Raw genomic sequence first — 17,762 nt, 5'->3', positions numbered from 1 at the left:
AACCAACAGAAATGAATTCACCTACATACACACACATCACAGTGCGCACAGAGCAAGCATCAGCATAATAAATTTCCCAAATTTTCCCAAATAAACAATGACATACACAGCAATGGCAGCAGCTGTCTGTGCATCACTACCTTAGCATGGTGGCCATTATTATTAGATTAAAAAAATGTTACATGCTAGATAATTGACCTATCGCTAAGCCCCGCCCCCAAAAACCATGAACCAATCACATTTTGTGTAAGTACACAATGCCCTCGGACATCCTGCCTGTAGACCTCTATAGAAAAGCATCAGACATTTTGATTTTCCTGCGGTCTTATTTAAATTTATGCAGTTATTTCTTTAAAAATGGTCAAACAATGTAAGGTAAATGCAGCACTGACACGAGGTATCCTGAGAGGCTAGAGAATTGAGTGTATTTTATCCCGTTCCCTAAACTTCAGTTAAACAGAGCCAAGTGTCTCCTTTGGATTAAGCTGTGTGGCAGACAACACAGTCAGCTCGACGTAAAGAGGATAAACAAACAAGGGTGTCTACCTTTGTTATAAGGCAAGGCAAGGTAGGGTGTTGGCACAATTTGCAAAGTGACAAGTATAGCTATAAAACCTCATTATGTTGGCAACATCGTGCATAAAGTCACCTTGCAGCAAACTTTCCTTGGCCAACATCAGCTTCTTAACGTTAGCTCATCATGTCATCATAGATAAATAATAATAATAATAATAATAATAATAATAATAATAATAATGATAACATGTTACATGTTTATATAATTACAACTTCACTCTCCCCCTCCATGTCTTACAAAATGTGCTACCTTGTGGGCAGCTGAGATTGCAAGATCAAGCAAAAATCCAGCCCTAAATTGCTGCATAGCCTTCCCCTGAATAGGTCCTGTAGTGGAAACTGTACTGGCAAATCTCTACCATCATATCACCCAAACCATATTTTCAAACTTACTAAATTCCCACTTATAAAAACATTGCTCCTGAGTGCAAATAGTGGTCCAAATCTCCTACACACAGGGTACATTTAAGTTGGTGTTACCTTAAACATCAACAATAATTATAATTGAAAAAACAGGTGAAAATAATGCAAATGCTGAATAACACATAATGTAGTTTAAATGCATACGTGGTTTCTAAGTCAAGTGACACATACTGTATGAGTGTACTAGGTGGTGATTAAGTTGTTGGCTGCCACCTTGACATTTAATTCTCTTCAAATGATGCATGATTTGTTTCATTTGTTTATCATCAAAGTGTTAAACAAATGGCAGATATTTCATTTCAGAACATGACTCTGGAGTTCCACCCTCACATTTGGTCACATGCTCCATAAACAGTTGCTGCAGCAGGGGTGGGCAGGCCCTTTCAGGCTGTCAACTGAGGAGCTTTTAGTGTGGGAGGGTGTGTTGTTCCACCTGGCACTGCTGCTATGTGCCAGACAGGTGGTGAAGAGGAGCGAGGGAGAGGGTGGAAAAAAGAGGGAGGGTGGCAGAGAGGGATGGTTGTAGAAGGAGGAGAAAGAAAAAGGGGGGGGGGCAGAGCTGTCCTTCAACTGTCAGTCATATTAACACACAGGACCTATTAGTGGGCATCATGTCTGTCCGTTCAGCTGTGTCAGAGCACAGACGACCAACACACTGCAACAACTAGTTTGTTTTTTGCTTAGAAAATATAACACTGATTAGCTCTGGGTCTGTTCGGCTTCACAGTCGCAACAGAAACTCCTCTCATGATAACAACAACATATACAGTAGAAAAGATTAAAAAAGCATTTATTTTTTTATCCAGTGGATTTCTGTTGATTTGAATATCATTATTGATTTTTTTCTTGTATTTATTTCTATCATCATTTAATTGTATCAGAGGCTTTGGCAATATTGTTTTAAAAACATTCATACCAATAAAGCAATTTGAAGTGAATTGAAAATTGATTGTAGGCTACCAAAGCAGCCTGCGGCCATATATTTGACGTCACCCCTGGCGACACCCCTGCACCAAAGTGTCATCCAGCCATTTCAAATAGTTCATGTCATGGGCAGTCCAAATCAAATTAAGTTATTGTGATATTCAAATATTCTTCATGTCTTTCGGGCATTCATGACCTTTTGGCATCCCCAGTCTCCACTTATTTCCCAGCATGTCTACCATGAAAAGGAAGTGCAATAAATAATTACTGGGGAAAGCCAATTTGGAGACACTTTAGGGATCACCAAATCAGAGCCTGGTGCCCCTAAGTCCTGTCTGAGTTGGTGTGGAAGAGATCCCGTGTGTTTGAGAGTGTGTCTGTGAAGTCCTCCTTAATGAAGGGTCATGTCTAGTTCAGGACCGCTCTGTCACAAAGCTCCAGCTCCACAAAGTACATCTCAATTATAATTTCAGCACAAGCCACCGATCCTTCATTGAATATTCATGACTAATTATGGGCCGTGTTCGTCATCCCTCATTGCCAGGTCTATTGTGTCCCTCTCACCTAATTATTCCTGTCCCCGAGTGACAATCAAAGGCAGGGCCAGTCGCCAATAGACGTGGCTTTCCTGGATACTGAAGGCTTTGTAAAAGGCCGCTGAGTGCTGATGACTGGATATGGAGGGCTGTTGTGTGAGGTAAACAGCACAAAGAGAGAGACACGACCACCCCGAGACGGCAGAGGTCACGGCACGGTGCCATTCAAATTCTAATCAGCTAATAAGCTAGACAACAAAGTGACATTAACAAAACATGAAGCCTGCAGAAGCGTCAGTTCAAAAGGATGAAGTTAAGATGAACAAACCATAAAGAAAATAGATGAAAATAAATAAATTAAGAACTGTGACAGAGCTCTGGATGTTGTGGAAAGACACCATATGTTTTGCTCTCCTACATACCAGGCATGAAAGTGAAGCCACCGGGCAGCTGCATGACCCCCGCTGAGGCACCAGTGGTCTTGAGGACGGTACCATTGGCGCTGACGTTGCTGCTGGCCGAGATGGGTGCCAGGTAGTTGGTTATGGGAAACGAAGGTCCGCTGCTCACCTGCATGGTGGTGGAGGTGGTGGGTACTGTGCACTGGGTGCTGCTGGTGCTGCCTGGTAGACTGGCTACCGTGAACGTTGGCTTCAGTGTATCCTGTGGGATAAGCAAACGCTGTGAGTAGGTAAACGGGAAGATCATTTAATGAAATCTTGTTTGTACTGGGTCAAGGAAGAAGACTGAGTTGAGGGGTATGCAAGTGATTTATTATTAGCTGTCCAAAACTAACTCACAAGAGATAGTTTTAAAAAGGATTAGTGAAAATCAGCCACCGAGATATATAGACTTTTAGTCCCTTACATAAGTCAAGCTCAAGCAGCAACCTCTGGGGCTGAAAAATGAAGCCAATGTGAAAGTGCCAAAAACTGCAGTTCTTTTAACAGCCACTTGAGGCTAGCTCCAAAACAGAGTCAATCCTCATAGACCCCAGTGGTAAAACATTCGACTTTACAGCTGAAATAAATATGTTTACAGCCTGGTAGAAAAAAACAGTTTTGGTCTCAAAAGCTCATTTCAACATTCATGACAGTGGGTGAATTTTATTATAACTCCAAGGCCTAACAGATCAATTATCTATCCTGTGACTCAAACTGCTGCAGGGGGTTAAAAAAACTCTAGACCTGAAAAAACATTGAATTTGGAGAGGGGACATTTAATGATAAAAAAAGGACACACAGAGAGTTAAAAACTGGGAAGTTTGCGGAGCCCCATTACCCAACCTCAGTGTTTAGTTGTAGTTAAAGATCTTATAAAGGAGTCAGATACCCAGTTTAGAATTATCACAGTTAACCATAGCTGTAAACGCACCAAGCCAACCAAGATAGTAGTTCATGTTAGGTTTGCTCCACTGTCTTGTCCAAATATGTTCACTTCTGGCTTCAAAAATCAAGATGGCGACAGTCGAAATGTCAAACTTAAGGCTTCAAAATGAAGCCTTAAGATGTCACCCAAACCAATAGGTGACATCTTGGTGGCTAAGTCTGTTATTTTATGCAGTCCATGGTCAAGCTCAAAAACCGAGCTCCAACAATACACATACTGCAACTCAATAGTGTCCTTTGTTAGGCCTTCCCTGACTGGTAAATGCCAGCATCTTTCACTAAGATAAGATAGCTTTATCCCAAGATAAATTGTTGTGCAGCAGGTGCAGTACATAGTGGGAGGAAGTCCAAATTGAGGAAATGTAAACAATAAAGGTTATTAATAAGGTGCTAAGACTGAAAGCACATGGTGCCAGAAATGTAAACAGTCAAACAACAATACTAACAACAACACTAACAACAATACTAAGTCCAAGATAACCCAGATGACATCATCAACTGCTAGTATGTCAAACTTATGCTCTAAAACCTGCGCTGCTATGATGGCTACAAAAGCAACATCAGAGGAGTTTTGCACAAGACCACCTAAAACAACACCATTAATTGGGCCTTTCCTCTTTAAGCAGGACGAGACGGCTTTAATACTTGCAATGTTTTCAGGGATCAATGGATGGGTGACAGAAACCAGAGTGGGTTTTAATAGATGAAGGGCAAATTACCTAAACAAGGTAGAGAAATGGGCTGGGACCCACCTAATTGCATCCATATGTAGTGCTAAGCAGTGCAGAGATTGTTTCTCTGAGCAATTCCATTCTCAAGTCTAAATAGGGCAAAAGGTTGCATTATGTTGGGGAAAACTAGATTTAACGCCAGTTGTATGAAGATCTATACAATCAATGTTCTTGAGATATCGTGTAAAATCACAGTGACCTTGATCTTTGACCACCAAAATTCAATCAGTTCATCAATGAGTCAAAGTGGATGAAAACGGGACAAATGGACTGAAGAACAACCCAAAAACATAATGCCTTCAGCCAGGGCTATCGCCAGCACAGAGGCATACAAATCTCGTCTAGGAATTTCAGTGTGGGATGGCGACTCAAAAATAACTGAAAAACATAATAAAGCCTGTTAAAATGCTACGTTATAGTGTATAATGTCAAAGAACGGAAAAGATATATCAATCATACCAAGTGTGAGGGAACACTACTGCATGTCCTCTTTAAATACTGGTTCACACACCAGCATACTCACTGCATCATCCATCATTATCTATAGCTGCTTAAGATCAAGATCCAACCACTGCTCAATCCAACTCTATTGAAGAATAACAAAAACATCATTTCTGCACTCATATTTCCTTGAGTTGCTGTGACAACTAACTGAGCATGTTACATGACACCTCAGTGGAAATTAGGCAGATGAGATGCTCACATAAATTTAGGATCAATGGAGGTGAGACGTAGCACCGCAGCATACGCTAATGTGAGCAATGAACAGCAGAGCAGGATGTGTTGGTGAGTGGGCTGCATGATAAGAGCAGGGTGGGCGTCAGGCCGGGACTATAAAGCATATCCAAACCCACCATGCCTGGCTCTATGCACTTATACAAACACTTTATCACTTGATACTAATGATCTGTAATAGCAGCATGGGAACAAGCCTACACATTAGAAGGCATAGACAAGTTTCCATGTTCCTGTGGGTTTAATGTTCTTTGAGAGTTTGATTAAACATAGATACAGAGATGTTGCTAAGATAAATCAATAGAGACAGAATATTACCTATTGGTTTATGTTAATTAGGGGTGATCACGAGTCAAACACAGATATATAACATTGTGAGTACAGAGGACATCATAACAGACTGACTCATTTCAAAGGCTCATCCACATGTGGCCAAAAAATGCAGCTTTCTTTTGCTGTAGTCCTCACTGTCCCATAATCGATTGTGAACTCCTTAATCCCAGACTTTGTTGTGTCACCCCCCCTTCCCTGTCAGCTCTATACTTGCGACATCATCAGATTTTCACTATGCGATCAACAGGGCCAAAGGAGTTCACAATAACGATATTACTGCAATATCAAAAGCTATGTTGAAAAATAATAGTTATGATGCAACCATGCGATTAACTTTGTTATGGTGTTTTTTGTTTTGGCAAATAAATTACATTCAAAATACAAGTGTAGGGAGGTTGAGAGAGAGTCTGTAACCATATCTGTACAAAAGCATACTAAAATAGCAATTACACTTGGATGGATAGTGAGAAGGCAACCAGATAGCACTGGGGGATGTACAAAGTGAGAACATGAAGAAATGGAAATTATTTAAGAGGCCCTGGATCATATATACAATATCATATGTGTATTATTAACATGTTATAAGTATTTAATTTTTAAATATCACAATTATTGCCAATGCCACAATAACACTGCAACACCTCCAATTGAATTTAAGCATCACAACATGTATCATGTACCATGGCCTTTGGAAAACCAGTCCCCAGACGTATTTACACTTTAGCTTCCTTAAGAGAAGCTTTAAACCATTAGTTTTTGACAGTGAGGCTGGAGCATATTATTTGTGCAGAAAAAACAGCCCCAGCCTGGACTTCGGGTCTTCTAAAGGACATATATTTGCAGGCCTTGTCCTTTGGAGGATTCAGCCTCGGAATTGGGCCAAAGCTACTGTGTCATAGATGCAAAGCACTTGAGACAGAGCAGCAGTGTAACAGATGATGAGGAGAGTGAATAGGGCTTATTATATGGAAACAACAGCCAGGCTCACAATGAGCAGGCAAGTAAATGAAGTGCATTGCATCCTATAAGGCTGAAATTCTGAAAATGCACATTCATTATCAATAACACAGAGGTAGTGTAGACGTAGGCTGGGCGAGCCTCTCTTAGCAAAGCCGTATTGGATTTTATATGTGACTGATTACATGGGTGAGAGGTGGATGATCCAGCATGGACTCCTGATAAGGCCTTACAGCCACACACTACCATGCAAACATGCCAATGCAGTTACTGTAAGCATTGGCCCCAAGTCTGTTCACAGCTTAATATTTAAAGGTAGCTAATATGACTCACTGCAATGACTAAAAACGTTTTTTTTTAAATTGATGAGGTAAAAACTCAGAAGACTGACAAATTTTCAAGAGATTTGCTGTTAACTTAAAAGTTTTCTGGCCCTAATGATGTGCAAATGGCTAAGCAGGTGTCGTATTATAAAAGCTGCTCTTAATCAACGAGAGTATACAAAACTAAAACTACGCAGTGCTGAGCAGTTAGTAGTCTTGTCTGCAACTCAGATACAGGACCTGCTGAGGGGCTCTGACAGTCCAAGGTCCTTTACCTCTTTAGTTAAACAGCAGCTGGAAAGTCAAAGGGGGAGGGCCACACAGGACTCACAGTTGTTCTGGCCTTTCAAACAAGAAGGAAAACTGAATAAAATCACCCAACAACGACCTGTCATCCAATCACGAACAACCATCAGGCTTGTCAGTCATCACAGAGTGATTGCTGACAGTCAGAGCATGACGCAGCTGTCACCACATCTTCATTCTCCCAGGGTGACTTTCCAATTTTGATTAAAGTAACAGTTGTTTCATCATGTTCACTAAAGCCAAGACAAATGAGAACAACTTACACTACATCAGTGTAGGGGTTTCAGATATTACTGTGTGCATGAAAACAGGTAAAAAATCTTAAAGATAGTAAGAAAGAAGAGATCAGCGGTCACAAAGCAGAAGAAAAATCGTACCAGCGATGGGGATTAAGTATGTCAAGCTAACAGTGTCTGGTATCACGACAATGGTGTCATAGCTTTTTAGCCACAGTAGTAGCAGAGTGTGTGTGTATGTGTTTGACAGGCGGATCAGAGTCAGACTTGTGTGAGCTTCAGGGACAGGGGACAGGGTAGGGGCGAGAGTACAAACAGCTGAGGGTACAGACAGCTGGCTGGAAACCTGAGCACCTCAGAGGGGGAATTAACCCTTTTCAGTCCAGCTGAGGCAGCAGGAGGCCACGTGAAAAAACAGTCGCCATCTAGGCTTTTAGCACCATTGTAACTGCAAAATAACGACTGAATTCCTTTAAACCGACTGAGATGACTGATATGCTTCAGCTTGTACCATTGTTCAAAAAAAGACAGCAGGGCTCACTAAAAGCACAAGGTCATACTGTTACAGCGCTCAATGGAGAAATAAATGGCTGCGCTTGCTTATTTCAACTCAGATCCAAGAACCGCTTGATACTCCAGGTTTTAACCTATGTGGTAACCAAAAGGTTTAATCAAACTGTCACTATCTCTATGACCTACATAGCAAGCTTCCACTGACCTACTGCTTTGTTTGACCATCTCCATGTGTCTCCTGTTCAACTGGCCGGTCTATAAACAGCGCTGGCTTTTAGTTCAGAGTCAAGGCAGTGCATAGTAAACATAGGCCACTGTGGTGTAATGCATTCCTTCAAAGAAGAAGTGTAGCCAAACCCTTAGCACTGCCATTTCCTCTCGAAGTCCATCTCCTGCTTCTTTTATTACAATCTTATACACTGATCCATCATATCATCTCCGCCACCTAAAATGAACCCCTCCACTGGAATATTTGACTGCACTGGAAGTCTGAGTAGTATATATAATACTAAACACTAGAGCTGAAACAAATTGTTGATTAATCGGTTGTTCTTAATTTGTGTTTTAATCACAGTTAATCACTGTTTTAATCAAAAAGGTAATTTTAAAGCAAAAGTGCCAACCTTTACCCAGCTCTGGCTTTGCGCTCTAGGAGTGCTTTTTTTTTTCTTTGTCTCATGCTCTTTGAAAATACTTATCTACACTTTAATTTTTGGTCACACAACACAAGCAATTCGAAGAGACCTCCTCAGGTTCTGGGAAATTGTGATGGGTATTTGTCATTTTTGTCTGGCATTTTAACAATTAGCCCATTAATTGAGAAAATAATTTGTCAATTAAAGGTCGAGTGTGTCAGATTTGGTGGTATCTAGCACGTAAAGTTGCAAATTGCAACAGACAGAAACTTCACCAGTGTACAAAGCATGTAGGAGAGCTGCATGACACGAAAATGTGAATAGCCCTATCTAGAACCCATGTTTGGTTTGTCCAGTCTGGGCTACTGTAGAAAAAAAAACATGGCAGACTCCATGGAAGAGGACCCGTTCTGTTTGTAGATATAAATGGCTCATTCTAAACTAAATGGGCTACACTAAAACACAATGATTCTTATTTTAAGGTGATTATACACTAAAAAAACCCAAATTATTACAATTATATTGTATTTCTGCCAATATATCCCTCTAAATCCAACACGCTGTAGCTGCAGCCCTACAATATTATTCTACCTGTGTCTAGATGAGTTGGATACTCTTGGATACAGACGAAATACAAAAAATATCTTTATGTTTTTTCAGAGATCTTACCACTTGTTTGCAAATCAACCTCACTACTGCTCTCCTTGCTGTGAGAAAAAAAGAAACAGGCCACTTTGTATAATGAGCTACCAGAAGGTAACAAATGAAGTCACAATTTATAGTCCTGTGGATGCAGAGCTGAGTCGTCTGGAATAAGCAATGAATCCTCTTGACTGCAAAGCCACTAACGTAAACCCTCATAACATGCTAACTAATCCATTTTACAAGAGAGAGATATCTTAAGTGTTATACATCCTGCCCCTCTGATGATCATATGAGAAATCCTACTATAAAAAGATTAGGAGATAGAATTCATGTGCAAACCATGAGCAGCTATCTTATTTACACAATCAAGAAGTGTTGGGTTTTTTCATTTGGTTTGGTAGAGGTGCTACGAAAACACAAGCAGAATAACATTTTCTTGGAGCTCTTGAAAAGATCTCTTAATATGCTGGTTTCCAAATTTTGTGCGTTTGTAAGGGTTCTATATATGGTAAGAGAATAAAATCCTCTACAGATCATCAAACGAGAGACACATTTTTAAGTAACAGGAAATGAGCAAGTAATTAAAAAGAGCAGGACACAAATGATTCCCTATTCATTAGGGATTAATCATTCCAAATTGAAGGTGACAACTGGCAGGCTTGTCCAGTGTTGGTTGGAGAGCCCATTGTGCAGTTTACTGGTGGCTGGCCCTCGTCTAATCTCCCATTTGCTGGCTCCCATCTCCCAGTCTGTCACCCTGCCAGCAACATGGAATTTGCAGCTCCATTTGGGACTGCTAAAAAAGGCAAGGCAGCCCAAGTGGAGGAGGTGCAGCCAATGGCGGCTGACCTGTCCAGTTGCTTGCTGTAAAATAAGGGGTGGAAGGGGGAGGGGAGGTGGGGGTGACATAACGCTGCTTTCCTCCCCTCTTACAGCCGACATGCTGCTCTCACTGCCGACACCGTCAGAATCCCTCTGACACCACCAACACCTCTCTCTGCAAACAGTGCGTTTAGGGGCAGCCTTGTGATAAGAGCGCATATCTGAGTAAATTAACTTTCCATTATCTCACTGATTCTCTCTTGTAAGCTATGCCAAGCCACTGCTCTGCCCTCACAACAGCAGTAAGACTGAAGAAAATGATAAATACTTCATTTTTTCAAGTACAGTTCTCCCTTAAAAACACCGTGCATTCATGATCAGATCACTTTAATTTCTCTAGGGAGACCTATTCAAATCCGTGCACATTTGTATGCATGCAATATGTTGAATAAAAAGGCTGTCAGACAGATCTGTCGCAGGATGTCCAAAGAGGCACGGCGCAGGGAAAACAAACACGTCAGCTGTTGCTCTGAACGGTGGCCTCAGTTTGGACATTTTGCTTGCAACATTACAGCAAAGACAGTGTGATCTGTGCTAATGAGCGGCGCAACAAATATACTTCACTGGGATTATAACAGCAATAGCGCTGACAGCCAGAGCAGCAGGGAGGAAAGAGAGGGATGGAGAAAGGGGAGAGAAAGTGAGCGAGGGGAAAACCAGAGGAGACTGTGATACTGAGAATTCTATCCTAAGCTAGATCCTCTAAGCAATCACAAGTTGTGGGATTTGCCATCCCCTTCCAAAAATAACCCAAAAAGCATAAAAACATCTGTACTGTCTAATATCAAGAGGCAGTCACAGAAGCCACAACAATCTAAAGATCTGCTGTAAGACGCCACAATAATTACAAATGCACCCTTATTGTAAAGTACCTCAACTTTACTCACTCACCTCTACGTCAGACATTACATTTCCCAGCATGCCTTGCTGTAGCTCTTAAAGGACAGACTTGAATGTGTTTCCAATAGCAGTTGGTTTTACGTACTTAATGTGGGCTGCAAGAGCAATAACAGTAGAGAAGCCAAGGCGTTTCAGTCACGCACTTTAAATTTGATGTTCTATTACCCTAACACTAATACACTGGTTCTTCCCTGTGTGACTTTTGAAAGTATATGCCAAATGATGTTTCCAGAAAGTAGCCCATGCTCCTCATTCTGACATCTCTCAATGCTAGATTACATTTGCAAGCTCAGTTTTCACTAGCAGATTTAGGTCTACTGACCCAAGAATCAGTTCAGCCTAGCTCAATACGCGTTAGACCAATCAGCAGATGATTAGATAATAATAATAATTTGGCTCACAGCCTTTTCAAAGTGTTACACTTACACAATTGCACATAACTATCAACTGTGAAAACAAGAAGTTACAGATTGATACAAAGCACGAGTCTGTAACTGCATGGCCAATTACACACTATAAAATAATACTGGGCTCACAAAATGATTTATGTGTCAGTTTTTTAGCCTGTGTACAAAGAATCCAAAAACTAAGAAAAATTTTGATGAACTAAAATAAAGGGGGCTGCATTTAACAACAGCAAAACTATATCAAAACATTTGTTTACAAACTGTCACACAACTTGAAAGGTATAATCCAAGCTTTTTTTATCCATTTATATGCTTAAACCTTACTATTTAAAACACGTGTGCATACGAGACCAACACGGATTTGAACTCTGCTTGTGCATTCCAATCCTCTTCCGTGCATGCTGTTTTTGCATTAGTGTTTTAGATTGATTGAACTGATATACAAATAGTCCTTTTGTGGGTAAAATATTCCTTTAAAATGTCTTCCTCCAAAACTACTTTTGGACTATAGCTTAGATTTGATAACATTTCCAGAGCAGCTGTCTTGATTTTCCAAATTCAGAAAGAAACTGCTACTGCTCACTTCTGTATTTAGCCACATCATCCATGATGATACATTTTAAGCACTGTGAGATGGCTTTGTTGAGCTTTTATTTCGGCAGACTAGCACCAAAAGCTGATTCAGTCATAATGGGCCATGGGCTGAATTTTCAGTGCCACAGCAATCCCTGAAACACAATATTGCTTTATTTACTATATGCTAGGTGTTGGGAGAGAGAATTGGAAAGATGGATCTAACAATAACATTTTAACTACTGAAAAAAATGTATCAAACTCCATTTATCTGCAGTGTTTGGGCCTGTTATCCATAATTTGAAAAAGATATACAACTAAATTACATACTAGATGCAGAAATGGCTGCCAATTGCTGAAGATTTTTAAATGATTGAATTTCTCAGGATTTTTCTTATAATCCTAATCCAGCCAGAGTAATATAGAAAAAAAACTGTTTTCAACAGTCACATAATTTTATGAGCACTAAATTACGTCTACTTCACTTATCTCCTAAGCCTCTTTCTTTTGCTTCTCCAAAATGTCCTCAACACCCCCCATCAGCCATTGCAAACTCTGATGTGTTTAGACTAGCTTGGACTGTATGTATGACATACTCCTCTCTTGATGAATAGCGTCCAGACGCTGCAGAGGTGCACACAGCGACTAGCATCAGACCTACTGCACAGAAATGATCCCTCAAAATTGAGGCCTCAGTATCTACCATGTCCGACACTGATCCTGACATGCATCACATAATGACAATTTCTGGTGTTTCCCTCTGTGAGCAGCGTTCACAGGACCCATGCTGGTCTCCCACACTCATAATCGCAGCCGGAGGGGCAGAGGTTACGGTGTCACTGCTAGCCACCTAAATAGACGTCATAAAAAGGGACGTAAAGTATCGCTCAAATTTTTCCATTCCACCCGCTCATATCTACATCCTTACCTCCCCTCCATATCACTAAATGAGTGGGGGGGTGGGGGGATCACAGGACTCCAAAGACAGCTGCAGCTTATAAGGAATGTGAGGGGCCTCAGCCAAGAGAGCAGGCAGGGAAACCATACCATATATGGCAACAGAGGCAGAATCTAATTTTTATCAATGAGCAGAGCGGGCATGAGAGTGGCTTAACATGCAAAGGTTGATCTCCCATCCTTGACGGTGTATGGTACGTGTTAGTTAGCGCGTTGTAAAAACAGCACGCAGCCAAACAGGCCCGCAAGTGTCTGTCTTCAAAGGGGCGTACTTAAGCCGTGTAAACTGTGGAGGGGATCTCGGCCTCCAGCACGTGAGTGCACGAAGGTGTGGATAGTGAAGCGCGTCTGCTGATGAATTTATCGCTTCGCTTCTACATCTCAAAGACCTGAGGTTTAAGAATACTTGCAGGAATGTGGTGGGAAAGACGGACGCAAACTGCAGCTTTTCACCAGGATGAGAAGAGGTCACACAGCCAACTAACTAATGCCATTTATGTTTTTAAATATCACTTCCGAAATTCAACTTATTTCTGTGATGACAATCTTTAGGTTAGCAAGTTTAAAAAATGCATCATGTTCAAATATTTTCAGAAATGTATGTTCTATTGAACAATCTCAGCACTTTATCCATGAGTGCAAGACAGCTCCATCCCAAAATCAAAGATAAACACCATGTAGCGAGCTGCATGTTTCTCATCCTAACACAACCCAGACCTGCTGTGATTTATCTGAGTGTTACGAGGCTTTCCCGGATGAGAGGTCAGAAAGCACAAGTGTAGACAGCTCCCTTTAGTGACTGGGATAATACTTGAAATCCTATCTGGCTCTCACTTCACTTTAGAGCGCTTTGAAGGACTACCGAAAGTTTTTGATTTAATTAAAAAATTGATTTGACGCTCAGGACAAAATCACAAGCCCAAAACAGAGGCCTCGCATAAAACAGGCAAAAGTTCAAATCTGTGTTTACAATAAGACAAAGATTATTTTCTGCAGCTGCTTGTGGGTTTGATTTATTTGCTCGGCTTGTGTGCTTGTCTCGCCTTTTCTGGAGAGATTTCTCACTATATCCATTTGTGACTTTATGGTGCTTTATCAGTTTGTGGGGGTTTTTTGCACCGCAATTCATGTTTCTGTTATGAAGCAGACAGTGAGTCATAAGGACTTAAACTGAAGTACCAATGTTGCAGAAAGCTGGGGAAATGGGCTGTTGGGACAGGTACAGAAATAAGTGCATTCAATTTTGGGGATGCTCACTACGATCTTCCCAAAAGACATGGGAGTGTGTTCTTTATTTGTGTCCCGCCTGCATGGAGGACCAGTCTACAACAGCAGACCTTTCCACCTTGATTCTAACCTTTGTGTCACCCATGCTCTCCGACTCAGACACCTGGTAGGTGAGGTCCGTCTCCTCAAAGCCTGTGGCACTCATGCGCTGGTCTGTGGAAGGGTCAGAGCGCGGTGGCGAGTCCGGCGAGTTGAGGCATGTTTGGATCAGGGCTTTGCCGGTTTCGCTTGTGATCATGGGTTGGAGTTTGCGGGTTGCAAAAGTGTAGACGTGGCCCGTTTCACTAGCCACAAGCAGCAGAACCTGGGTTCCCGTCAGGGTGGAGAGTTCATAGGCCTGGAAGAGAGAAAGAGGGAAATTCAAGTATATGTCAGAGGACATAGGCCACGAGTCAGGATGGAATTCAATCGCCATAAAGATATGGTTCACCAAATTGAGGTTCGGATTACCTTCATCTCATAGGTTGAACCTCCAGGAGAAAAAAAGCTGAGAAAACACTAGAAACTAAAAATATGCCTGTAGTGAACCCTGACGTATAGCACAAATGAAGCTAAAATAACATGAGATAAGGCTCCCAGAATAGAGAGTGTGATATAGCTGACAGACTGACTGCAGCAGGGGACTGGCTTGCATAGGCTGGGAGAGTTGTAGTAAGCCAGTCTTGACAGAGGACACAAGGAATCATTATTAACACCCCAAGGTAGCTGACTGTGAAACGTGAGGCCACCATCACAGTCTGCTGCCTTGTCATTCATTATACAGCGTGCACACACACACACACACACATATTGTGTAAAGGTGAAGCACAATGAGATTGAACTCCATCACACAAACACACCACGATGCTGCTGCACTCAGGGTGAACTCCTGAGAAAGCCTTTTTATCTAAATGAGTCATATGTTCTGTGGAGGATGCCTCTGGTGCGGTGAAGGCACAGCGCCATTACCATTACCTTGGTGAACACAGTACAGTCGGAGGTGGCTGATAGATGTGCCATTGTATGCAGGAGCACAAGAGGAGGAGACGAATCACATTCAAATTAAAAAGGTTTTATTGAGCGGTTATAAAACCGTGCATTCATGCTGCTCCATCGTGCTCGAACACTGTGCTCATTATGGGCCCCATCAGTCCAATCCTCTATATGTGGGCACATGCTGAAGCTTATTTGTATGATTGTCTTTTGTGTGCAATAATATGATGACAGAGCAAAGAAAGGCTAATGATGACCAGCTACTGTTATAGTGGCTCAATGCCACACAGCGCTTGTTTCACTTGAGCAATATAAACCTTTATTATATTGAGTTTTCTTTATGTGTTTAAAAGGTTTCTCTGGTTTTAAAAGGGATCTCTGGTTGGACAATTTACCTCAATCCCACGCTAATACAGTATTATAGCAGGTAATGAACTACACAGCTCCCTTGATTGGCTCTGCAGCATCTACAGAGGGGTGTCTAACAACAGAGCCTGATATTTGGCCAAAATCCAGACAGCAAAGGACTAATTTGTCACCTTAAGTGTGCAAGGTGGCCACACAAACTATACCCACACAATGCTTTAATAAGTTTCCTTGCTTCACTGATTTTCTCATAAATATTCATGGCTGCAGAGTGCGGGAGGGGGTTCAACCCTGGCTGTAATTGCTTCCTCTGATACACAACACTTCCTGGTCAAACATATAAATCAAATAAAAATAAAATGAAAACAGTGGAAGACATACTCATGGATGCAAACATGTCTGTGCAACTGCAATTCAAAGTGACAAAAAACAGTGGCGTATTTTTCAGGTGTTATGTTGGCAGTTGGAACACGAGTCCTTAAGGTAGTTTTGTGACCACACAGCTGCCAGTTTAAAACCGTGGTTTTGCAAATAAGTGTACAGTCAATCATCTTGTGTTGTTCCAGCTTCTTGTATGTGAGTGCTTTTCTCTGTTTTGTAAAATAAATAACTTTGGATTGTAAGTGGTTGTTCATAAAGTTGTCCCAATATTGCAAATTCCTCCAAAACTTTGCTGCTCAAAAGCAATACTCTACACAGCAAACTGCACTGTATAGCCACTGGCTACAGCTCCGAAAGTGCAAACAAGAATTGAATAGTGTAACAGTAGCTGCTAGCAAAACGTCAGCAATTTGGCAATATTTAACACTGGAAAGTCCCACCAATGAAAAGGAAATGTGTACAGCATACAAAGCATTAGTTTTGAGGGGTGGCGCTTGTCTTGCTAATTTCAACTCTGCCATCAGGCTTCACAAATGGTTTTACCATGAGCCATACCACACAATGATAGCAATCCTTTCACGTCTATACAGGCTTAGCAGTATACAGCTGTTTTGTTTTTTGTCACCTTTAGCTCTGGGAAATTATGAAGGACTGCAGCTAATAATGTTGCAATGGATTAATCCTTCATTTATTCAGTTTATCATTAGGGTTAAAACTTTTTTTTTAATGTGTCCATTGAAAGTTCCTGGAGACACAAAACTGTGTCTTTGTCAAACCAACAGTTTGAAATCCCCCAAAATACTACATTCAAAGTGATATAAAACTAAAAAGCAGCAAATCATTACATTAAAGAGCTAGAACCAGTGAATAGGGATGGGGATTGTTAATTTTTATTGATATTGATACCATTATCGAGTCCTTATTGATACCACTATCAATACTCAATTATTTGGTAGAAAAACAAGGAAAAATAGGCCTTTAACAGGACTGGTTTTACTGTAACTTTCAGTCACGTTTTTAGTCATTAGGAAATAAATTATTGTATTTTAATTTAAAGATTCACATTAAAGAATATTGGCATCAGTAGTTTTAATGATGTTTCATAAGATGATTACAGCTCATAATAGGAAATTAAACAGGTTGTAATTCAATCTCTACTATCCATTTTATCTAGTTGGAAAAACAAATTTCTCACCCAAAACAACAAGTTTCTCGCTCCAAAGTACATTTTATTTTTCTGGATGTTACATTTGAACACATCATGATGACGTTTTATTTACCTTTGCCTAATGGTTATTTTGCTGCGCTGACCTCAAACACATCACAGTGAAACCTTATGAAACCTTGTTTATTTAGCTAACTAGCTCTTAGCAATTTTAACTCAGATTTCAACATTGGATTACTATTTTTAACTTGACAGTACTTGCTCCAAAGTTTGGGTGTGCTTAGCACTGCTGCTTTGAGTGGATGATGGTGCAGACTGTGCCAGCTGTGCAGCAACAGCCGATGGAGTTGAAGGATTTTCTTTTTTGTTTTTCACCCTAAAGACAGACGGAGGTACTGCATTTAGGTTTAATCTGACATACAATCAATGTATGCAGGCCAGTGATTGGATTTAAATGACGTGGCTGGACTCAAGATGTAATGTTACTTTATAAGATCCACGGGACTCGATAACAGCATCAGTAAGTTTAAACGTTATTGATTTTCGGGTTTTGAAAACAGAACCTGGTCCTCAATAGAACCAGGTTTCAATCCTGATTCCCTAACAGTGAA

At 40.9% G+C, this 17,762-nt stretch overlaps 1 protein-coding gene across 3 annotated transcripts in view; it reads right to left on the bottom strand.

Moving 5' to 3' along the window:
- The window catches only part of srfb (serum response factor b), a 30,137-nt gene that overhangs the window by 8,671 nt on the left and 3,704 nt on the right, over positions 1–17,762 (bottom strand). For all 3 annotated transcript variants that reach the window (XM_088086199.1, XM_088086198.1, XM_088086197.1), the window contains exons 2-3: positions 14,338–14,604; positions 2,882–3,122 (exon numbers count right to left, since the gene is read on the bottom strand). In XM_088086199.1, the coding sequence (XP_087942325.1) occupies positions 2,882–3,122; positions 14,338–14,604 (508 nt within the window). The remainder of the gene's footprint in view (positions 1–2,881; positions 3,123–14,337; positions 14,605–17,762) is intronic.

The sequence above is a fragment of the Plectropomus leopardus genome, chromosome 13 (genome assembly GCF_026936395.1).
Source record: "Plectropomus leopardus strain MGB_pleo_1.0 chromosome 13, ASM2693639v1, whole genome shotgun sequence".
NCBI classification, from domain to species: domain Eukaryota; kingdom Metazoa; phylum Chordata; class Actinopteri; order Perciformes; family Serranidae; genus Plectropomus; species Plectropomus leopardus.
The sequence above is the reverse complement of the archived record's forward strand: the minus strand, read 5'-3'. Positions and strand labels throughout refer to the sequence as shown.